We start from the raw sequence: 25,214 nt of genomic DNA, 5'->3' as shown, positions 1-25,214 counted from the left end.
AACTGCCCTCTAATTCTCTATAATATTTGTGTTTGTGCTCAAATAGGCTTTCCCATCTAGTAAGGACAGATTTAGTGATGAACCACTCATAATAATAGAAGTTAAACTTCTGTGACTCAGTCACTCTTCCGTATCCATTCTAATAAATCAAAGCACATCAGTAGTAATTTGCAAATGTAATTAAATATAACAATATATTTTAATTACTACAACAGGTAACACAAATCTGGATTTTTTTAATGGAGAAAATAACATCACATAATGTACAATAAAGCACCACAACACATTTACAAAATATTTCTTCCATTTCAGTCACATATAAAAGACATTATACTCCCAACTACAATCTTCAGAAATCCATACCTCAGTAAAATAAAACTATAAAATCTTCTACATCATACTAAATTTGGACAATTCGTCCAAATATAGTGCATTAACAGAAGTAATGCCAGCTATCAGTGCCCACGCAATATATTTTAGAAAGGTCAATTGGAACTCTTCATATTCCAAATGAGCGTGTTTTTCAAATTATGGTGCAGTCTCACAAAAGAGTGAGGGGTAGTATTTTTGTTATGGGAACAGTTGAAGGGTTTTTAGACTAAAAGGTTAGTTGGTATCTAGTTTTGCCATTTCCTGCACATATATGCCTATGCTTTCACTGTCAAAAAGCACAAAGTACACAGTCTTGATTGAAGATGACATGGTGGACACAAAATAAGTTGAAATTGCTTTCAGAATGAGCTGTGCAGCTGTTTGCTTTGGGAATCCATTTCTGCAATATAAAAACAAGGATTTGATATTAAATATAAGATTTTATTTGTACAAAACAAACAGATACATACATTGTCAAAAACTTTCACTTTAAATTTATCAATCAAAAATTATGAGGCCGGAACTGAAGTAGTAGAATTTGTTTCTAGTCACTTGCCTTGACAGTGTATGAAATGTGATTTTATAGCATAACAAACTGTTTAGGCTGAGAAAAGATAGTGAGATACAGGCAATAGTTAACTTTCACTTGGCCCAACTGGGCACCCAATTTCTTTTGTAGCACAAGCTAACGTTTTGAATGTATTTCTTGTTCAGAAAAAGTACAGGTAGATGTATACATGTATAGCTAATGGAAACTTGGTGCAACTTGTGAGGCAAAGTTCTAAATGAGGCAAAGTTCAGCGCTGACATTAGCTCATGGCAGCTGAAGCTCCAGGAGCTGCAAAAGACCAGACGAAAGAGGATGGCGGCACTTGGGAGAGACAAAGTCATAGTTTGCTGGATTTAATGCCAACTGATACAGTCAACTAGACTCGTTAAATGGGCAGACCAAAGTAAAATTGCTGATGCTGTGCCTAGAAAGCATGTTTATGGGTCTTTAATGAATAACCCTAGTTATTCAGTAGTATTTTTTTTTTTAATAAAATAAAGCCTACGTTGGGTATAAGTAAATGGGTTATAATACCTCCCTTATGCCCACGCTCACCATGTTGCGGGTGGGTGTAGGTCTACTGGAATATAGTGCGGTATAAGTGACAAAGATCTACACCTAAAAGTGGAGCGCTAAAACAAATATAAAGCTTTCCAAGCGTATATTGATTCAGTAGTAGGATGTAAAGTACATGCCAAAGATTATAAAAACAAAAAGTACAATATAGTGCAGATGGTTTTTTCAAAATGTAATCCGGTGAATAATATAGCAAACAGATAGCTGACTGAGGAAGCTCTATTGAGAGTGAAACGCATTTTGGCCATTTTAAAGGACGTTTTATTATTATTATTATTTATTTTTAATCTCTACCTGTCATTGTACATTAATACATTTTGTATTTTTACTCAAGATATCCTGCTCAAGTCCTTCCTTGGAGTCTCCAGGAATCCCCATATGGGCAGTGTCATCCTTATTTAAATTGGCACTACAGTCAGAGCCAGGACCTATAGGCTCAGGACCAGGTGAGCACCACATTTACTATTTTATACTCATCATCTTTATTGCTACAGTATGCACATTGGTTTGCTCTCCTTTTATGTTTTGTTTATGAGAACTACTCCGAACCGAAGCGGAAGGGTGGTGTTACCTAAATAAGCACCCAGGCTTAAGTACGGAGCCAGTATTTACACACAGGGTCCTTAAAATGTGAGTGTTCTGTTTGCTATATTATTCACCGGATTACATTTTGAAAAAAAAACATCTGCACTATATTGTACTTTTTGTTTTTATATTCTTTGGCATGTGCTTTACATCATACTACTGAATCAAGCTACGCTTGGTGTGGCGGAACCAACCTCGCCACTGGCCACTGGAGGAGCCTGGTTGCTCGCCTGCTCCTTTTAGACTATGGTCCCATATTTAACACTGTTCTTTTTCCCTGCAGAAAGGCTGGTTCGTGCCTTTCTGCGGACTGTTAAAGTCACGAACACCGCTGAGCCGCCGTCCTCCCTTCTCCTAGCTTCAGTCAATTATCCGAACACCGGTCCATTCGGTACTTTACTGTTTAAACCATGCTACCCCGGACAGCTATGCCATGGAGCCCAGCCGTATACCGAAAGACTGTATGAAAGACTTTGGCTCCATGGCGATTGAACTGTATGTATGTGATCTGAGCGCCATCCGGTAGTAATGTGCGCTCAGATCTAAGCTATCTGGGGATATGTAGAATGTGTATGTTCTATGTGATAAATGTAACAGTATGTAATTTTATGTATTTTATTGTCCTTTGTCTGCCATGTGGTTAATGGAGTTTTGCCTCTGTCATTTGAGATAATTGGATTACTTCCCAATTATCTCCAGGACAGAGAGGAGGGATTGTGATGCATTGTGGGATTGTAAGCTTGTGATTGGTCAATGTCCAATATGTTTCCCAGTCTTCCATCTGGTCCCATAGGGGAGTGTGGGGACCTGCATAAAAGCCGGGCAGGTAGCCCCAGTAAATCAGTTCTGCTTGATCCTCAAACAAAGTGTCGTCTCGTTCTTGGGGGGAATTGGATTGTATGCTGTTACAGTGCGACTGCCAGGAGTGTAAGCTGTTCGTATGGTTTTTCCTGTTCGGCTGTTTAACAGAATTCGTGTGTTCAGGAGTTGGTGAATTTGTGTGTTTCCTGTTCTGGAGTTGGTGAATTCCTGTGTTTCCTGTTTGGGAGTTTGAGTATTCATGTGTTTGCAATTCGGGAGATTGGTGCTTGCAGTAGCTGTTCATGTATTTAAAAGGGCAATATCTCCTAAACAGATTTTAACCCCTTGTGTGTTGAAACGGTTCGTCACACTTGGTAAGCTTTACATTGGTTTTAGCGTTCCACTTATAGGTGTAGGTCTTTGTCACTTATACCGCACTATATTCCATGTTATTGTTTTGTGGAAAAGAGGATATTTCCACATAAGTGTATAGAGCTGCTTTTAACTGTTTTTATTCACGTTAAGCACTTATTGTTACACACATCCCTCCAAGTAAGGGGAGTAACTTTGGATGGGTGTAGGTCTACTATCTACAGCGGTTGCTCACCGTAATTAAAAACTATTAACTGAGAAACCTGGTACAGGTGGGGGCTTAAAATTAAATAATTGGAATAGTCAGGACATATAGGTGGGGGGTGGGAGGGGCAATCCAAAGTCACTTAAAGGAGAGTTGGTGCTCTAAAAGTCAACTGAGAAATGAACTATGAGGACACACATCCCAGTGTCCTATCAAGCTCCCATCCATGAATCCATCCTTGCACCTCCGAGAAGAGAGCGGAAGCATGTTAACCCCTTAAGGACCAAACTTCTGGAATAAAAGGGAATCATGACATGTCACACATGTCTTGTGTCCTTAAGGGGTTAAAGGACCACTATAGGCACCCAGACCACTTCAGCTTTATGAAGTGGTCTGGGTGCCTGGTCCATCTAGGATTAACCCTTTCTGCTGTAAACATAGCAGTTTCAGTGAAACTGCTATGTTTACCTATGGGTTAATCCAGCCTCTAGTGGTTGTCTCATTGACAGCCGCTAGAGGCGCTTCCGCGCTTCTCACTGTGATTTTCACAGTGAGAAGACGCCAGCGTCCATAGGAAAGCATTGAGAATGCTATCCTATGAGACTGGCTGAATGCGCGTGCGGCTCTGGCCACTGTCTACTAATTTACATGCATATATTCAGGTCAGGTAACTAGCATAGGCCTAGATCTCTACCTAGTAAAGCACTTTGGAGTAAGGTGGAATGGAATATTTCTAGAATAAAAGTGTGGCTGAAAGGTCAACAGGAACATTTGTTATACTATCAAGTCAGCATGAACCCATGTACATAAGGAATGTCTCCAGCATCTTGCTGAGCCCATATAGAACAGTATCTGCTGTAAGCATAAAAGAGCAATACTGGGTAATAGATAATTGTACCTTATAATGTGGGCATTGAGTGTTATATGTCTTGCCTCTACAAAATGGTTTCATTGAAAAGTTATGTTTTTACAAAAACATTGTCAAAGATTGTCAAAGAAGAAAGCTTTAAACCAGGGTTATCCAACTTCAGTCCCACCAATACTGATGGTATCCAAAATTCTTTGAATGTAACAGACGGACACATAATTATCGGAATTGTAGTCGAGCAATGTCTAGGGAGGTGGAGTCTGACAACTTTGTTTTATACATGTATCATGGTTATAATCTAAAGTATGTAAACATACATGTTTAGTTCATTTTTTTTAAACTGGGAACTGTTTATAAAAAAAAAAAACACTAAAATGAACAAAACAAAAAAATTTAGTTGTTTACTAAACAATTTCTTAAAACATATTAAATAAAAATATAATGAGAAAAAATATATTACTAACATGTAAACCATAAACAAGTGGGATTTGTAGCAGACATAACAGAGAAAATGCTGTTGGGAATTTTTTTATTTTGTATTTGAACTTTCAAACATAATTCTTATTTCCCTCCTTGAAGTAAAACATGATTTATTTGATCTTCGAGTACCACACGTAATCCTATTCTTTAGCTATAAAGGGAAATTAAGTTGTTACTGTGGTTTTCAGAAGGAACGTCTGCCTGACACATGTTTTTAGTTCAACAGCAAGCAGTACCACTCTGCTATTTTGATGCATTTGGATGTGGTTCCCCAAGAAACTTTTAATCACTTTCTAAGTTTTCATCTCTAAGACTTTTGCAGTTAAAGAGAAACTGTCATATTCCAAGTTTTTTATTTTATTTTTTTATATTACATTTATTTATTAATTTATTTAACAAATATGTATTTGTAAGGTGTGAAATGTACAATTAAATATGTAAATCCACACATACTTAACCTACAACTGTAATCCTCTATCTAGGCTCCCAGTCAATCATTGTTGTAAGCTCATTCCTGAGCACCTGGCGCAGAGAATGAGAGAAATTAAAAAAATTTCTATGTCACCTCCTCATCTGCCATGTTTACCCTGATTTTGTCTTGTCCAAACTGGACTAGGATGTCATGTGCTAAAAACTTAATATTAATTTTAAACACAAAGGTAACAGTTCCTGAAAAAAATAAAGATTTAAAAAACTCTATAGCGTTCGGAATACAAACTATTTATTTGCTTACCTTAATCCTTCCCTTGGCACTGGTGACCTCTCCTCCTCCATCAACGTCAGCTCCCGAATGCAGCCGAATGAGCTTGCGTGGCCAGTGGCGCGCGCACATTCAAACCCGTCCATAGGAAAGCATTACTCAATGCTTTCCTATAGGGATCTTTTTTGACGCTGGAGGTCCATGAGGATAAGTTCATAAGCAATAGACAATAAATGCACTATTTTATCAGAAGACTCTCAAATCATATGAGAACAGCAACCTGACCCAACTCCCCTATGTAAATTAGGCAGTCACTTCCCGTCATATGACAAGTAGCAACCAGTGATAACATCTCCCAAAATGAAGGCAGACATTCAGAATATCCATGTGTAACAGAGAAAAGCAACTTATCAGATTTACCAACTGCCAAAATCATGATTTACCACAAAGCAGTGGTCTACATTTTAATTAATCACTTACTATTTCAATTAGATTGTAGAGTGTAGTAAGTAACACCATGTAGTGTATTTAAAGTGAACCTGACATTCAAACAAATATATGGATGACACGATCATCGTTGAGTTGGCATATATTTAATTAATACATTGGGCTGAGAAATGTATTGACTTACTTTTTCAGGGCTATGCAAACACGTATATGTTATCCTGGTTTTACCACATCATCATTCCTACAAGATAATACTATAGGGCCTATATCATTTGCAAAAAAGGACACAGTTGTGTATTGTATTATTTAATCAAATAGAAACTGCTGTTAGCAGGCCTCCCAATAGTCCTGATTTCAGGGTCTTGTCCCAATTTTGTTCTGGGGAACTATCCCCAAAAGAGTAACGCAAGTGCATCATTAGGCATGCTCAAGCCGCACTCAGGGCACTAGAACCATGCCAGAGGGCACTGAAACATTGCTCGCCCTTGCTGGACTGGTCTGCTTGATTGGCAGGCAGCCTGGCATGCATTCACGCAATGCTGACCTGTCAACTCTTCGGACAGACTTGCCCATTTTCTTTGCAGAACCGCTTACTTTGGGCAGGGCCAGTGTTGCGATTTGCAGCACTTGTCAGCTCCCTTTTATCCTGTCTACATTGGACAATATTACACTGAACATTGGTTTAATCAGGAACCCTAAAAATCTAAATATTCAGGGAATATATTTAAAAAAAAAAAAATACATGAAAAAATAATACAAAAAAAAATTAAGCAGCACTATATATTTACACTGAATGTATATTTTGGTTTCTTGCCCCGTTACCAAAACCTCATGTGTACATATCTATATTGCTAAATAAGTCAGTATATAGGTATGTGCATGTATGACAATATATATATATATATATATATATATATATATATATATATATATATATATATAGAGAGAGAGAGAGAGAGAGAGAGAGAGAGAGAGGGAGAGAGATGGATGAAAAAAGCCAGCACTCTGGGTTTTGTAAAAAAACTTCTCAGGTTTATTCCAACAGTCAACGTTTCAGTTCCAATAGAACTTTCTTCAGGACATAAATAAATCATTTATTTATGTCCTGAAGAAAGTTCTATTGGAACTAAAACGTTGACTGTTGGAATAAACCTGAGAAGTTTTTTTTACAAGACCCAGCGTGCTGGCTTTTTTCATCCATCTATACATTGTGCAGTCGAGCACCAGGCAATACTTCAAGGGATAGCTGGAGTGCAAAATTGTTTAGTATTGTATATATATATATATATATATATATATATATATATATATATATATAAAATGTATTTTTTTGTATATATGCAGACACCATGCTAGTTTTGTAAAACATTATTTGTGCACTCTTACCTCCCACTGCCAATTGAAGGAAAAGCAATTGACTTAATTTTCTTCTCATCTGCCAAAGCTAGGCAATTCTTCACAGTCTTTTCCAGCAATTCTTCACACTTGTCAGATCCCCAAGTGGGGCTATTACAGTGGATAACAAACTTTGCAGGCAATCCATGACCATTACTCACAGAAGCTAGTAAGAAGCAGAATATATGTTATAAAGCCATGATATTAATAGTCTTTCAAGGTAGCAGTATAATTGTAAAGGGAAAAAATAAATACATACTGTGTCATGCTATAGTAATGATGTGGCAGCTGGTACGTATATGGTTTAACTGAAAGATACATTTATTGTTGTTTAACAGTTTGAGCAAAGCCTCATATACACCTTCTTTTGGCAATGTTGCTTCATAATAATAATTACTGTAAATAATTTCTTCTGACATTACATTTAAAGGGACACTTCAGACACCTCAACTTAAGTGGCCCAGAGCATCTGCCCTGCAAAGACTTTTCATTGAGCTGCATTGAGAAGTGAGAAGTCTGTAATTGGACAGCCACAGAAAAACAGTGCTGAGTTAAAAGGGTAAGGTTTGCAAAAGCTTTAGACAAGAGATCTGCAGCTTTTGCAAGAAACTTCTAGGTATAATCCCGAAGAAAAAAATAATAATTAAATGCATGCATATTTTGATTGTATATCTACTAAACAGTGTTTCTATTTTGGGGGTTTGAGTAGTAAAGTGTCCCTTTAAATTGTAATGCTCAAGTATGAGCAACATGTTTAAGTCACATGCAGACAGGCATTTAAAACTTTAGCCCACGAATGTTGAATTGCAACTCTCATGATTACCTGGTCATCTGCTGCATTCAAAAAATTATGTGAGATGCTTGGATCAACATCTGAGGGGCAAGGTTTAATGAAGTGGTTTACGTTTTTATGGTATCAACCGTTATAAAGTGCCCTACCCTATGTACATTATCTCCACAGGAGCCATCACATTTAGAAGGTTCACTTTCTCATTCCAAAATATCTGTATGGTGCAAGCAATACGACGTAAGCCCTGCGGCGTATGAAGATTCATTCTCCCCTAACTACCATTAATCCTTTTGTTCCAAATAACAAAAGTATAAACCGGGAAAAACTGACTTAAATTGAATTTCACAATAAATGCAGTTAATGATAATATATATAATGATTTACTGCATTACAGATGCTGCTGTATGTCATCATTTTTCTTTTGCAGTAAAGAAACGATCAGAAATTAGTGTATACATGTTGTCTTCAATTATATTTACAGCGAATGAAAGTGAAATAATAATGTATTAACAATGTAAACATTTATTGATGTTTCACTCTAAACACACAGCTCAATTGTTATTTAGTAGCAATACATATCTATGGCAGATAAGTAAAATATTAAATCTCTGTTTAACTACTTAGTAGTGATAAAGGTTGATTGTGTTGTATGCATGTTGAAAGTATTTCAGCATTACCTCACTGTTCTCCATGAATTTATAATTTTATACTTGACTAATATCTAAACTGCTATATTCAGAACTAGAACTACATTTTCATCATATACAGTGCCTTGCAAAAGTATTCACCCCCTTGACTTTTTACCTACTTTGTTACATTACAGCCTTATGTTCAATGTTTTATTAATCAGAATTTTATGCAATGGATCAGAACACAATAGTCTAAGTTGGTGAAGTGAAATGAGAAAAATATATACATAAAACTAATTTTTAGAAATAGAAAAGAGAAAATTGGCATGTGCGTATGTATTCACACCCTTTGTTATGAAGCCCATAAAAAGCTCTGCTGCAACCAATTACCTTCAGAAGTCACAGAATTAGTGAAATGATGTCCACCTGTGTGCAATCTAAGTGTCACATGATCTGTCATTACATATACACAACTTTTTTGAAAGGCCCCAGAGGCTGCAACACCTAAGCAAGAGGCACCCCTAACCAAACACTGCCATGAAGACCTAGGAACTCTCCAAACAAGTAAGGGACAATGTTGTTGAGAAGTACAAGTCAGGGTTAGGGTATATAAAAATATCCAAATCTTTGATGATCCCCAGGAGCACCATCAAATCTATGATAACCAAATGGAAAGAACATGGCACAACAGCAAACCTGCCAAGAGATGGCCGCCCACCAAAACTCACGGGCCGGGCAAGGAGGGCATTAATCAGAGAGGCAGCACATAGACCTAGAGTTCCACAGCAGAGACTGGAGTATCTGTACATAGGACGACAATAAGCCGTACGCTCCATAGAGTTGGGCTTTATGGCATAGTGACCAGAAGAAAGCCATTACTTTCAGCAAAAAACAAAATGGCACGTTTTGAGTTTTTTCAAAAAGGCATGTGGGAGACTCCCAAAATGTATGGAGGAAGGTGCTCTGGTCTGATGAGACTAAAATTGATCTTTTTGGCCATCAAAGAAAACGCTATGTCTGGTGCAAACCCAACACATCACATCACCCAAAGAACACCAACATTGTGGTGGCAGCATCATGCTGTGGGGATGTTTTCAGCAGCCGGGACTGGGAAACTGGTCAGAGTTGGGGGAAAGTTGGATGGTGCTAAATACAGGAATATTCTTGAGCAAAACCTGTACACCTCTGTGTGTGATTTGAGGCTAGGACAGAGGTTCACTTTCCAGCAGGACAATGACCCCAAACACACTGCTAAAGCAACACTTGAGTGGTTTAAGGGGAAACATGTAAATGTGTTGGAATGGCCTAGTCAAAGCCCAGACCTCAATCCAATAGAAAATCTGTGACGAGACTTAAAGATTGCTGTTCACAAGCGCAAACCATCCAACTTGAAGGAGCTGGAGCAGTTTTGCAAGGAGGAATGGGCAAAAATACCAGTGGTAAGATGTGGCAAGCTCATAGAGACTTAACCAAAGCGACTTGGAGCTGTGATTGCCGCAAAAGGTGGCTCTACAAAGTATTGACTTTAGGGGGGTGAAAAGTTATGCACATTGACTTTTTCTGTTATTTTGTCCTATATGTTGTTTGCTTCACAATAAAATAAAAAAATAAAAAAACATATTCAAAGTTGTGGCCATGTTCTGTAAATTAAATGATGCAAATCCTCAAACAATCCAAGTTAATTCCAGGTCTTGAGGCAACAAAACATGAAAAATGCCAAGGGGAGTGAATACTTTTGCAAGGCACTGTAGATACTTTTCTGTATGATTGCGAACCATTTTATGTAGTGCAAATATGACATATTAAGTGTAAACATGCCAGAACATCATTGTGCATTAATAGTGTAATATCTGCTAGAAAACATTACATTTGGAAGCACTGAAGTGACCAAAACCTGCATTTATTTCCTCAATACACTCTTTCCATCTGTGCAATTACCTTTTTTTCATTTCAGAGTCTTTTAATAGACATAAAAGGGCCATCGTGAGGGGACAAAATGAAAGTGCTTGCAGGAAAACCAGGGTCACCAATAAATTTCACAGGGTATTGAGAGTACCAAGAATAATTATGTATTCGGGCGTTGCTCCCCAGCATATTGAAGAGGTTGGGAACTAGACATTTCCAATTTGCTCTAATTTATGTCCCACTGTTTAATTTGGCACATGGAGAATGTGTCATAAATTTTCAAGAAATCTAATAAAACAACCTGACACTTGGGTAATCAGATGGGGAATTATATGCAAAATGTGGCCAATATGGCAGCTTAAGTGCTTCACCTTAACACTGGGACTCTTTACTCTCTGTTCTAATCTTACTGTGGTGTGTGCCTGTGAAGTTATGCTGTCCCTGAAAGAGGTGCACTGCTTTGTTGAACTTTGCAGGTTAAGTTGAAGAGGTCTGTGATTTACACTCATGCCATTATCACATTTATAAGAAATAGGGCTTTGAGAGTGTGCAGAGTCTCAGTGAGATTATGAAACACCTGCACATAATATAGGAAAAGGCAGAAAATAGGATTTCTGAACACCAGAAAAGCTTTACTTTAAGCATATTGGAAAATAAACAAAGTTGGCATGTCAGCTTCAGCTATTAATGTAATCAGCAGGTAAAAAAAACTAAAATAAAAAGCATATATATAATTCTTAATAGAGAATGGCATTAGGATGAATCCAATTTATTCTGTGCTCAGCTAGATCAGTGTGCTGGCACACTTGTTCTTATCCATATGTGTACATTTCACATACAACAGTGCACTACTTGTATTTTCAGTTAATTCGTTTTTTTTTAAATGGTAGTGGGAGGGTAGATGTCTGAAGCAAAGACACATGAAGTCATTTGTTGGCATCAGACAGATATAGCAGAGATTTTAATTTCAGCAGAAGAGCTGACTGGTGAGCCGTCAGATCCACCACTTCCACCATTGAGCTGTAGTGGTCTGAACCTGGTCACTAACCATTCTTCCTATAGAAGCAGCAAATCGATTCTTCTGGGGCAGAAGATGGGCATGTTAGTTCTCATTTAGGAAATAAAAGACTATACTGCGTAGTGGCTTTGTTATACTTGATGCTAAACAAATAAATGTTTATTAAGCTAGTAGTAGCTTTATACAGTGATTACTAATTGAAGTGTGTCATAATGTTTTACAAGATTAAACACACACTTCCACTACAACGTTTAGAGATTTGAGCCTAAATTAGTAGCTCTAACTTTTGAATTCCTAAATTTGCTTTGTTTTTGGAAAACCTAAACAAAAAACTGGATGGACGTGATAGGCAAAGAGTGCTGTTATCACTCTGCCGTTCCTACGTTTTTGATAAATTGACTGTAAATACTTCATAATGACTTTAGACTACACTCATGCAAAAGCCCCAGGTCCAATTTTAGTACCGATTCCTTATTAGCCTTGAGTCCCCAGAAAATGTTCAGCTGGAGGTGTTTATCCTCTCTCAGCATTACAATAAATATCACCTTCAATTGCAGATTTTGCACTTACGGTATGTAATAATGTAACATAAAAGTAAATAATTTTGAACAGTAAACAAATAAAGATGGACTCTCCTTGGGCTGAAGCCCCAGTTATTTTTGCCTGTGACAGCTGACACATGAAGTGGATGAGTTTTGTAAACAGAAGACTATGCAGTGTGAGTTCATATCCTGGCAATAGCAAGTCAATTAAAAAAAAAAAAAAGCCAGAGAGGAACGCAGGGTGAAGATTTAGGACAGAAAAAATTATTGTAGTTAAAATGGTCTCTAACTGCTTTTGCAATAAAAAGGGATTAATGAATCTGGGACAGGGTTGTGCCCTGACAACAACACAAGTCTGGGTTTATAAGGCACTTACATTTACAATCTTTTAATGATGTGCTGTTTACTAACTTCAGCAAAAGTGGTCCAAGAATGGGGACTTTCTGTGTATTCAAGTAAAGGTTCAACCATAAGTGTAGTGGTGTTGTGGAGACATTCTCAGGCACAAAGTGTAGTGGTATTATGGAGACAGGCTTGTAAACTGTGGTGAGGCCTAATAGAAAGCAGTTGTTGTTGGGGGATTCTATCATAAGAGGTGTGGAGCTGGACAATAGTGGTCTTGTGAGATGTCTTCCCGGAGCTACTGCTCACAGAGAAAGGAGACGTATTTGTAATATTGTTAAGCGAGCAAAGCAGGGGAAGTGGATGTACTTGTCCATCTAGGGACAAATGACTTGGCTTGCAATGAGGTTTCAGAGGTAAATTAAGTTTTTAGTGTTTTTGCCAACGATATACGGCAGGTTGCTTCCACACTGTCATTCTCTGAAGTTATGCCTGTGGATAACACTCAGAACGACAGGCAGATGCTGTGACAAAAGCACCTTTGTCACTGGGATTTTTGGAGAGGCCTGCTTGCCAGCCTCTTGCCCCAAGACAATGGGCCCTGCAAAAAGACAGGCTAAAAAGTGACTTCCATGGGAAAATGTGCCTCTTCCCCTCCCCCTTTTCCTGTCCTATTGTTTCTCCAGCAGGGCGTTGTCCCAGGGACACTGCCAGACCAGTTTAAACTGGCTGCTTTGTCCCTCCTCAATCTCTCAGATATTACTGTAGATGAAAGTTTAGGATCCAGTGATCATCAGTCAGTGTGTTTTTATATAAGAACAGTGACTGAGTCACACCCCACAAAAACTAAAGTTTTATACTTGAGAAAAACAGACTTTTCTAAAAATAGAATATGTGTAAAGGAGTCATTATCAGACTGGAGCAATTTAAATGGAGTCCAAGAGAAATGGGATTATTTAAAACAATTAAAATTGCATTAGGCTTGTCAGTAAAAGCACACAATTCAAGAAAGCACTGTGGTACTCCGTAGATGTGGCCAAAATAGTAAAAAACAAAAAGTTAGCATGTAGGAATTATAAAAAAACCCAGAGTGAGGAAGACAGAATGATCTATAATAGTAAGCAGAAAGAGGCTAAGCAAGTTATAAGGGCTTCCAAATCACACACAGAAGAGAAAATAGCACAGTCAATAAAAAAAAGGGGGGACAAAACATTTTTTTAGATATATAAATAAGAAAAGGAAAGTAAAACAAGGATTAGTTACATTAAAAACAAAAGAAGGAAGGTATGTAGAAGAGGATAAAGGTCAAGCTGACTGCCTCAATTAATATTTTTGTTCAGTATTTACAGATGAAAATGAAGGAAAGGGACCTCAGTTAGGAAAAATGACAAATGAGTCATTTGTTACATGTGAATTTACAGAAGAGGTGGTTCCATTTCAACTGTCAAAAGTAAAGACAAATAAGTCAATGAGAAAAGAAGCTTAGTGGTGTACTAGCAAAACCATTAACAGATTTATTTAACCAATCATTGTTAACAGGAGTAGTCCCAGAAGATTGGAAGTTAGCGAATGTTGTGCCCATTCACAAGAAAGGTAGTAGGGAGGAGTCGGGTAAGGCCAGTAAGCCTTACTTCAGTAGTGGGGAAAGTAATGGAAACCATGTTAAAGGATAGGATTGTTGAACATCTAAAATCACATGGATTGCAAGATCAGAGACAACATGGGTTTACTTCAGGGAGATCTTGCCAAACTAATCTTATTGATTTTTTTGATTGGATAACTAAAATAATAGATCAGGGTGGAGCAGTAGACATTGCTTACCTAGATTTCAGTAAGGCTTTTGACATTGTTGCACATAAAAAGCTTATCAATAAACTGCAATCTTAAGTTTGGATTCCAATATTGTTGAATGGGTAAGGCAGTGGCTGAGTGACAGGCAACAGATACAGGGTAGTGAATGCATGGAATAGCCTTCCAGCTGAAGTGGTAGAGTTTAACACAGTAAAGGAGTTTAAGCATGCATGGGATAGGCATAAGCTATCCTAACTATAAGATAATTTTAGAAAATTGGGCAGACTAGAATGGTTCTTATCTCTTCCCCTATTCACCCTGCCACACTCAACCCACCAATTCTGTTATACTCATCCCAACAAGCCATGCCACACTCACCCGTGAATATGACATATGGTGGGGCTGGGTGGCCCAGGGCAATTTTCGCACAAGAACCCTGTGGTTTCTAGTTACGCCTCTGCAAGAGGCAGGTGATGTTTTCAAACACTGCACTACATGCTGGGTGATGTTACACTGTGCATTAAAAAACATAATTCACATTGTGATTGACATATATATCCTAGCCTGCGGGAGGATAGTGGAAATTACACATGCCATGCTTTGTGCACAGGAAAATTACAATATCGTGTTGTTTTAGTGAGTTTTGGGGCCCTGTACTGCGATGTGTCAGTCGCAATGAGCTGAAACTAAATGTTTAGTGATTTCATACTTCTAAAGACAAAACAAGTACTGATGAATGACCAAAGTCTCACCTCCTGCTATATCTAAAGGCCCATTCTTTTTCTTCATTTCACTAACGGCATCCACGTACTCTTTTCCACCTTTTTTCTCTAAGGCATTGCCTAAAAACACAAAAGAACAAAATAAGAGAATAAGAAGATGTTTATCATTATATCGCACCTCAAAAGGTGTTATTTCATTCATTCACCCTTCCTTCTTTAGCTGTGTGGTAAACTACAATATAAAATCAAAACTAGAAAAACTGTATCCATTTTGTTTTTGTTAAAATCGCCAAATCAGCAAAAAATGTTCTTATGTGGAACATATTTCATTTGGCAAAACATTAAGAAACATGTTCGAATTGAGGACACTGATGCAAATACTTTACATGGACAAATCTATGGAAGGTCAAAAATGAATAATGGCATGGATACAGGAAATCTAGATATTTGTATTGTATTTTGTAGCTCAAATAGATTAGATATTCTATATCATCTTTCTTGTTAATAATCAGCTTGCAGTAAACCATGAATTTTACAACATTCTAGGATTTCTCTAGTTAATCAACAGTGAAAAATCAGAATTGACATGGATCAAATAAGAAGCTTTACAGATTAACATTAGTTTGCAATGGATAAAAAAAAAAAAATAAGAAAAAGGCTAAACCAATTTAGGAAATGAATAATGCTTTAAAGCTTGGGCATTGTGCCAACATTGAATAAGAAACCTGGAGAACCAAGTAAGAGTAAGTTGGCTTTTTTTTTAACTCAATCTCTAGAATTAAATCTATTAAATTGTAATATCGTTCTTTTGACTTACACCGACTAGTATTTTGAGAAATCCCAGAATGAAGTCAATGGAAATTTATTAGGCAATTTAAAGCATAGATATACTTATTAAACAGGCATATTTTACAGATATTTTTGGAATACAAAATCACAAAATATATAACTAGAGGAATTGAAATTCAGGCACTTTATGTAAATGTGCAAATCATGCATGACAAAATTACTACACATTTTGAAAACAAAAGTAATTATACTGGACCACCGCCTGTCTAGACTTACATACTTTTTTCTTTACATAAACACAAGGAAGATATTTATTTCCTGCTACAGAACATGTCTAAGGTTTACCTGAATTAATGTAAAATAAGGTATTTTATGACAGTAATGGAGGTATAATGTAGAATTGGATTTTTCCTCATGGCCAAATTATATTTCTTAAATAACATCTCAAAACAAGCCATTAAAATCAATTAGTTGCACATTTATTTCACTCTGTAAAAATCATCAGCTTGAATCCTTGTCTGAATTACCAAATGTATTAAAAAACACTTTGGTAATGGAACAAAATGTCACACAGTTCTCACAGAGTTCTGTTCATTAAATACTCAAGCATTAGCTGCCAATTTTGACGATTTCACTTTCTGTAGGTTTACTTAGATGACATCAGTTTAAGTGAAAATGTAATCTGCCGTCGTCACTAGATCTGCCAGATATGTGTCAGTATAGGCAGGTTGTGCCCCACATTGTTAGCAAATATGTAATGTTTCCAGATTGTAATGATGAAACAAGCAGCTGCAGAAATAAAGTTCACATAGCTCACCAACATAACCAAGAGGTGGAGGACACATTCTACAATTTGGGAGCAAAATTCTCATTCTCCTTTTTTGTGCCATCATTCTTTTCTCTGTTGCATTATGTGGTGATGAACAAAATAATGCCAGTGCTAAGTGCCTTGAGTTACAGTACATTAACGGATTAGAGGAAGAGTGACCTTTACCATTAGAGAGAGATACATTCACTATGGCTATTCAGTAAAAGAAACACTCCAAGCATCATAACCAATACAGCCAGCTTTGTAAACATGACTGCTATAATTAAGGAAAAATAGTCTCTACTTATGAATTTTATGAAAATTAGAGTACTCAGTAAAAAATAAATGAAAAGAGATTCAGACATAGGGAGTTATATAGAAGAACCCAAATTAATAATAATCTGAGCGCTACACTTTTTTTGGTTTGTCATATAGAAGAAGATTAATTTAAGTTTATTTTTGGTGACATATCCACTTGAAGCAAACTCCACTGGGCTGAGTCCTGATGGCGCTCTCAGGCAATGAGCTAAGCTCTGCACTGCTGGTCCAGCTTATTGACACTGGTTACCGGCAACAGAGGATCTGTACTCGAGTAAGTATAGTGGTTTGATTTTTTTTCAAAATATAATCTGTCAATAAAATATATGTTATCACAATTAGCAGTTGAAAAAACTGACACAGTTGAACCAAAAAAACAACCATGCACTACACCTCTTGATTTAACTCTTGATGTGCACCTACCAATATAGCCAACACATCATATAATATATAGCCACAATAATGTAATGGCAACATAACAGGTATCTACTTTAGACTATCAATCTCTTAAAGAGACACACCAAGTACTAACTCAGCTATTATACATTTTACAACCTTGGCCTATACAACTATCTGAATTTTTGTGTATTTTGTGCAGAAAATAACTACATTAACAGTGTAAATCATTATGCACATTATGGATGTTAAATCTGTCTCATTGGGCCCACATTCTTAATATAATTCCTTCTTGTTGATTACAGAACAATTTCTGTCCTGCAGTGCCTCTCCAATAACATATTTTCATGTCAGCAGTAGGCATACCTAAGAATCGTGTGCATTGTAGTTCAGAAAACAGCTTTCATTAGTAATACAGTGAATAACTAGAATGGGAGTAGACAACCTTTGGCACCCCAGATGTTGTGGACTACATCTCCCCTGATACTTTGCCAGTTTAATGGTTGTAATAGCATTATGGGAGATGTGGTCCACAACATCTGGAGTACTCCTGGCCCAAACTACTTCTAGAAATTACAGCTCATTCCATAAAGCCCTGCTGTGCATGTTATTAAAGGACAAAGTCATCTATTTGAAAAATCTCATACAAAAGTGTTAAATCATTCTGTCTTTATTCAGTGTTAACTTTTGTAAACATTAGTGTAGGAACCTAGGAAACTTCACTTGTGACTGACTTAAATATTTTATTATTTTGTACTGGTTTGTTTTACATGCTTTTTAATTTATCATCTAGACAATTTTCATCTGAAATCAGTTTATAGGTCTTCTGTGTATTCAAATGTTATTAAAATCCATCTCGCATTAAAAATCTATTCACTTACAGTGAGGGAAACAAGTATTTGATCCCCTGCTGATTTTGAACGTTTGTCCATTGACAAAGAAATGATCAATCTATAATTTTAATGGTAGGTGTATTTTAACAGTGAGAGACAGAATAACAAAAATAAAATCCAGAAAAACACGTCAAAAAAGTTATTAATTGATTTGCATGTCAATTAGTGAAATATTTGTGAAGTATTTGATCCCCTACAACTCAGCAAGATTTCTGGCTCCCAGGTGTCTTTTATACAGGTAACAAGCTGAGATTAGGAGCACTCTCTTAAGGGGAGTGCTCCTAATCTCAGTGCATTACCTGTCCACATAGCAATCAATCAAACTCTCCACCATGGCCAAGACCAAAGAGCTGTCCAAAGATGTCATGGACAAGATTGTAGACCTACACAAGGCTGGAATGCGTTACAATACCATCGCCAAGCAGCTCGGTGAGAAGGTGACAACAAAATGGAAGAAACACAAAATAACTGTCTCCCTCGGTCTGGTGCTCCATGCAAGATCTCACCTTGTGGAGTTTCAATGACCATGAGAACGGTGAGGAATCAGCCCATAACTACACAAGAGCTCAAGGAAGCTGGGACCATAGTCACCAAGAAAACAATTGGTAACACACTACGCTGCGAAGGACTAAAATCCTGCAGTGCCCGCAAGGTCCCCCTGCTCAAGAAAGTACATGTACAGCCCTGTCTGAAGTTTTCCAATGAACATCTGAATGATTCAGAGGAGAACTGGGTGAAAGAGTTGGGGTCACATGAGACCAAAATCGAGCTCTTTGGCATAAACTCAACTCGCCGTGGTTGGAGGAGGAGGAATGCTGCCTATGACCGCAAGAACACCATCCCCACCGTCAAACATTATGCTTTGGCGGTGTTTTTCTGCACAGCATCAAAGGGACGATGTAGAGTCAAATCTTGGGTGAGAACCTCCTTCCCTCACCCATTGTAAATGGGTCGTGGATGGTTATTCCAGCATGACAGTGACCCAAGACACACAGCCAAGGCAACAAAGGGGTGGCTCAAGAAGAAGCACATTAAGGTTCTGGAGTGGCCTAGCCAGTCTCCAGACCTTAATCCCATAGAAAATCTGTGAAGGGAGCCAAACGTCAACCTTGAAAGCTTAATGACTTGAAAAGGATCTGCAAAGAGGAGTGGGACAAAATCCCTCCTGAGATGTGTGCAAACCTGGTGGCCAACTACAAGAAACGTCTGACCTTTGTAATTGCCAACAAGACTTTGCCACCAAGTACTAAGTGAGGGGTCAAATATTTATTTCACTCATTAACATGCAAATCAATTCATAATTTTTTTGACATGCGCTTTTCTGGATTTTTTTTTCTGTCTCTCACTGTTAAAATACACCTACCATTAAAATTATAGTCTGATCATTTCTTTGTCAGTGGGAAAATTTTCAAACTCATCAGGGGATCAGCCACTCTGTGGCTGAAATAATATATTTTTTCTAAGCAAATAACCCCTTCCCATCCCAAAACCTCACTGTCTACTAAACAGATGACTTAGCACAGGGATAGGCAACCTTCGGCACTCCAGATGTTTTGGGCTACATCCCCCATAATCCTCTGACACCCATAGTGCTGGCAAAGCATCATGGGAGGTGCAGTCCAAAACATCTGGAGTGCCGAAGGTTGCCTATGCCTGACTTAGCATGAGAATCCCTTCTTTTTGGATGAAACTGGAGAGAATAAGATCACATATTTGTATTACCATATAGGCTGAAGAAGCCATCCAACATCCATGTTTGAATATGCCCAAATATTTTATTTATTCACTCAACGGATAACCAACAATTATATGTCAAAATAGGTAATTTGGAGAAGTAGATGAATTGAAAAGGTTTTCATTTTGGTAACTATGACATATAATTGTCGATTGCCTTGCCAATTCTCATATATATATATATATATATATATATATATGTATATATATATATATATTTATTTATTTAGATAAGCAAACAAAGTAAATACATGAGCTACACTTGGCTGCTATCAAACATATAAAGCAGTAAATCCAGATATTTCATCTCTAATAACAGACACTTGGTTCTATACAAGGAACTGCATGTTTCGATTGTTTGGAAGAAAATTATATTTTAGGTGAATTAATCAGGTTATAAAGTAATCAGCAAAATGCAGATTTGAGCAGCTTGGAAATAAAGCAAGCTCTTGCTGCTAATTAACCATGCACACATATATAAAACTCTGCATCACTAAACTTTTCATTACCTACTTCACCACCGGTGTAGAGGTCAGAGTTTGTCGGGTGAACGACAGCATCACTGTCAAGGTTGGCAATGTCAGCCTTTACAACTTGCAACTATAATAGGCAAACAAATGTATGTCAACCATGTGGGATAAAGAACATATTCTACATTTGATGACTTTTATCTTAAGCCTTATTTTCCTACCTTTGAAGATCCAAGGAAATCATGGTCCAACACATGTGAATTGTAAAATTGTACAGAACAGTTCAGAAAACAGATTTATGCTATTGATCTGCACTAGTGAACAATACATTTCATAATATTCAAAACTAGGAAATATCCAATGTATTGATGTTTTTAAAATTGAATGCCGATTTTAATTTTCCACATATCTTCCAAATAGAGAATAAGATTGCAAGTGTTGAAACATTATAGGTGCCTGAGAATTCTGGTAAATGAAAGCAACAGTTTAGAAACAGACCAGATCCTTTTTTTTAAATATCATGTGGATATTACTTGATCTTTTTCATGAAGAACTTTTGGTAAAACCTAAAACTGTATTAATTTTGATTATTTAAAAGTGCAGACTGTGAAAAAAATAGGTATTAAATATCCACATAACACATATATAAGACGCATACATAAGACAGTTTCTCCATTCTCAATTTGAGACACTACTGTTTGTTAATTAACACTTAGTATGTTGTGCAGGACATACAATTTGCCATTTGGATTTTTTCTCATGATTTCTGTAGTAATATGCCTACATAACAACATTTCTGAGATTTAGTTGTATAAGTAATGCTACCTTGTATTAGCTGTTTTAACAAATAAAGATTATACATGAAATTTGACGTTTTGAGGGCATCTGAGCAGTAATTAGGTGAAGCTTTGTCAAACCAAGAAAGCTTAAATTGAAACTTAAAGTGAAACTTCTAGAACTCAGTGATTCTGAGTTCAACAAAAAGAGGACTAAATGGAAAATGCCAAGCACCGTAACCACTATAGTACTATGTACCCCAGGATCACGAACGCCGGCGTGGGATCAGCGGTGACCGAGTGAGTATGAAGGACGGCGGGGACGTTCTATGCCGCCCTCCGGCATTTAGAGCCACCCCAAAAAGGACGGCATAGAACGCCCCCCCGTCCTTAAGGGGTTAAAATTACATGATAATGTGGACCAAAACTATTAAAGGGACACAATACAAGTTTAATGCACGTAGATTTTGGTCTCATTAATATACTGTATTTTGTTTGTATGTTCAAATCTTTTTTTTGTGCACAAAAAATTGTGTTGCAGAATTCTGTACCACAAGTCTCCCTCTTTAGCCATGCTTCTCGTGCAACAAAGACTTCAAAGGAGTCTCCACTCCACCAGCACTGTGTGAGCAGCTTTTAATTTACAACCTGCCTGCAGACAGTGATATAATGTACAAACATGTATTGATTTCCCTTATATATGCCTCCTTAGATGCCCTTTCCTTCTAATGCAGGTTGTTTTGCATTTCAGATCACACAGTACTGTCAGTGGTTGAACGGTGTACATTTTTCTGTATAGAGGGGTTGTGGTTAAACAGGCAGACTTATGGTGCAGCATTCTGCAAAACATTTATTTATTTTATACAAAAATAGAGATTTGATAAAAAAAAATATAGCATATTAATGAGGCCAAAACATATCAAAAAGTAGTATTAGGACTTCCCCCATAGGAAAACATTGTATAATGGGGTTTTTGGTGACGCTCATGCAAAGCGTGAGGACGTCCTACATCAGTTAGGGTAGCAAAATTATATATTTTATAAGACATCAGCACTTTTATAAATTAACTAGGGTACTCTCCCCTGACTGTCAATCAAACAGTCTAGGAGGATCCTGCAATAATGTGAGCGACTGAGCACGAGCCGGCGAGCAGGTGCACGTGGGCATCAAGTCAGTCTGATTTGTTATTTCCATGTGAAGAGACTAAAAGTCCTATTCAGCCATGCTGAAAGAATGGATCACAATGGTAGAGCAGTCATGCCTATATTACTTGTGGTTTGGAATTAAAACCTTACCTATATTATTATGCATCCATAATGCTGTATATCATTCTATGTACTTGTGTATATTGTGTATGTACTTGTGTATACTTGTACATATACACTACTTGTGTATATTTACATGTGTGTGAGTGTGTGTATGTTGTATATAGGCCTTCATGCATATTCTGTAACTCATGGATGGGAATTCATGCATCTCTAATCAAAGTAATTCAAAAATGTTTTACTCTCTCCTTCTAGAACCATTTTCTACACTCTTTGCTGGTTTCTTTTCTCTCTCTCCCTCACTCTGTGATCCTCACACAAGATATTTACGACCCTCTGCGAGAATGGTAAGTACTTTCTATCAAACCTGTGTCTTATCTGCACTCATGTCGCTTTAACCCCTGTATCACAACTTAACTTTGAATTCTGTGTCGTCTTTGCTCAGAAATGCTTCGGAAGCTAAAACCAAAAAGTTTATGGCGGGAAAACATTTTGATTGAAAACCCCTTCCACCTGAAGTCTGTGGATAGTTAATACAATGTTAAACAAAAATCTGAACACCAGTCAAGCCGTAAGACTTGCTTTTCCAACAGAAATCACAAATTTGCAGTGATGTTACTACTGCAAAGAATTCTGGGTGGGCATATGCAAATTAGTTTAACAAATAATCACATTTTTGCCTCATTCCATTTTAAACATGGATTCCTTTGAGTCTGTGTTTGCTGTATACAACAGCTTTGACACACAACTTCGGAAAAGATGCAAAGCCAGTGAACTACTCATGGACAGCTGTTTCATTGTTAATGCAAATCATCAGCATGAGGTTGGTTACTGGTTTGCTAGTGAGGCTTGGTAGTGCTTGGGAAGCAAAAACCAAAAAGGTTATGGTAAGAAAAATTTGTGATTGAAAACCCCTTCCACCTAAAGCCTGTGGATAGTTAATACAATGTTAAACAAAAATCTGCACACCAGTCAAGCCATAGACTTGCTTTTCCCACAGAAATCACAAATTTGCAGTGATGTTACTACCGCAAAGGATTTCAGAAATGCTTTAGAATTGAGAAAGGGAGGTTCTCCCGAAAGCATTACATTACAACATTCTGTTAGCCCAATAAAAAAAAGTATTACAATATACAAATTGTATCTGTTTTCTACATCTACATAACTGGACTAATACAGCTACAATCTCTACTTTATTGCTATGGATATATATCTGCTCTAATCTTAATTTCTACATACAATAATTTTGCAAGGAACTATGACGTTAGCATGAATTGTATTAAATGGAACAACAGTTATGCTTATTTTGCTATAGAATCAATTAAACCATTCCTTAGTTGTATGGTTCAAATCTTCTTCAGAATGTAAATTTCCACTATTTTACTTACATTTAGTAAAAATTCACATGGTTTTCACTTTTTCCAATGCATATTACATTGCCAACCTCAAATAACTGCTCAGATTGTTGCCATTTATTTATGTTTCAATTGGAGTATCATATCATTCTAGTAGTCCTTTCTACTTAAAAATACATTTTGCCTAGGTAAAATGGAGAAACTACCTTTTGTGAAACTAGACGCAAGCACAAAACTCAAGTTAAGAAGCAGCTAACAGCATAAGATAATTATAGACATAAAAAATGGTAATAAAGCTTAAAAAATGTGAGGCAGCCAAAATTATTAAGCAAGATTACACTTAATTGTTTATATTATGCATATTTTATCTTGACGAACAGCAATATCTAAAGTTATATACTTCTTTTGAGAAATGGAACATATTTTTTTAAATCTATAATTATCACTTGGCCATTAGCTATATCAACCCCAAGCCCCATTTACCTATATCGTCTTTAAGGTCAATGTCAGCATTGGTAGGGTTGATAACAGCCTCCACCTCAAATGCAGCTAAATTACTGATTTCACTGTGAATTAGATTCAGCTGAAAAGAAAAGCACGAGGCGGGAAGTAATAGGGCGACAGGAAAAGTTCAGAAAATAACAGAAATACAGCAAGCAACATAGCCAGAAGCAAAAACACAGCAAATCAAAAAAGTATCAAAGTAAAATTTCAAAACAAAACATGAAATAATATTAATGCTACTTTCTTAAGAAAAATAAACAGTTTATGTTAAGACATAGGTGTGCACTAATTATGAGGTTTATTACTGACTAGATTTAATTTATTTGTTGTTCTTTGCATTAATTTACAGAGATTTGCAGATCTTAATGTTATAAATTTTATTTTGGCATTATTTATTGTGTATATGTTGTTTTTATTTTTTTATTAAGTACAATAATTTAAAAAATTGTATATTTGCAACAGTGGTTGTGCTGTTCCAGTTAGTATATGCAGGCATTACATGTGAGTATTTATACTATGTTTACATACATTTATCATTGAATGTGTGATTTACACAGAATCTTAAATCCCAAGGTGCAAAATTACTGGAGAGGAAATAATACAATGTATCTGAATTCTAGTTCCAAATGAGCAGCTGGAGTTCTGCACATATTAGATTTGTTTGTGGAAATAATGCACTAGAGATTAGTGTTGGATTTATTCATCCAATGTTTCATTTGCTTTTAAAAACACAGGATTACATTTTCTTTAAAGTTCTAAGCTCCACAAAATATCAATACAATATTGAAGGATTATCTGCCACCGTAACAGAGCTAT

At 36.8% G+C, this 25,214-nt stretch overlaps 1 protein-coding gene across 2 annotated transcripts in view; it reads right to left on the bottom strand.

The window, feature by feature from the left end:
• Positions 1-216: 216 nt before the first annotated feature.
• LOC134602514 (core histone macro-H2A.1) overlaps positions 217-25,214 on the bottom strand; it is an 80,140-nt gene continuing 55,142 nt past the window's right edge. Inside the window, exons 6-9 of one of the 2 annotated variants that reach the window (XM_063447459.1) lie at positions 24,378-24,477; positions 15,121-15,210; positions 7,343-7,517; positions 217-772 (exon numbers count right to left, since the gene is read on the bottom strand). In XM_063447459.1, coding sequence (XP_063303529.1) covers positions 607-772; positions 7,343-7,517; positions 15,121-15,210; positions 24,378-24,477 — 531 coding nt within the window. In that variant the 3' untranslated portion in view covers positions 217-606. Of the gene's footprint in view, positions 773-7,342; positions 7,518-15,120; positions 15,211-20,537; positions 20,629-24,377; positions 24,478-25,214 lie in introns of both variants that reach the window. The other variant, XM_063447460.1, reaches the window with a different exon arrangement.

The sequence above is a fragment of the Pelobates fuscus genome, chromosome 3 (genome assembly GCF_036172605.1).
Source record: "Pelobates fuscus isolate aPelFus1 chromosome 3, aPelFus1.pri, whole genome shotgun sequence".
NCBI classification, from domain to species: Eukaryota; Metazoa; Chordata; class Amphibia; order Anura; family Pelobatidae; genus Pelobates; species Pelobates fuscus.
The sequence above is the reverse complement of the archived record's forward strand: the minus strand, read 5'-3'. Positions and strand labels throughout refer to the sequence as shown.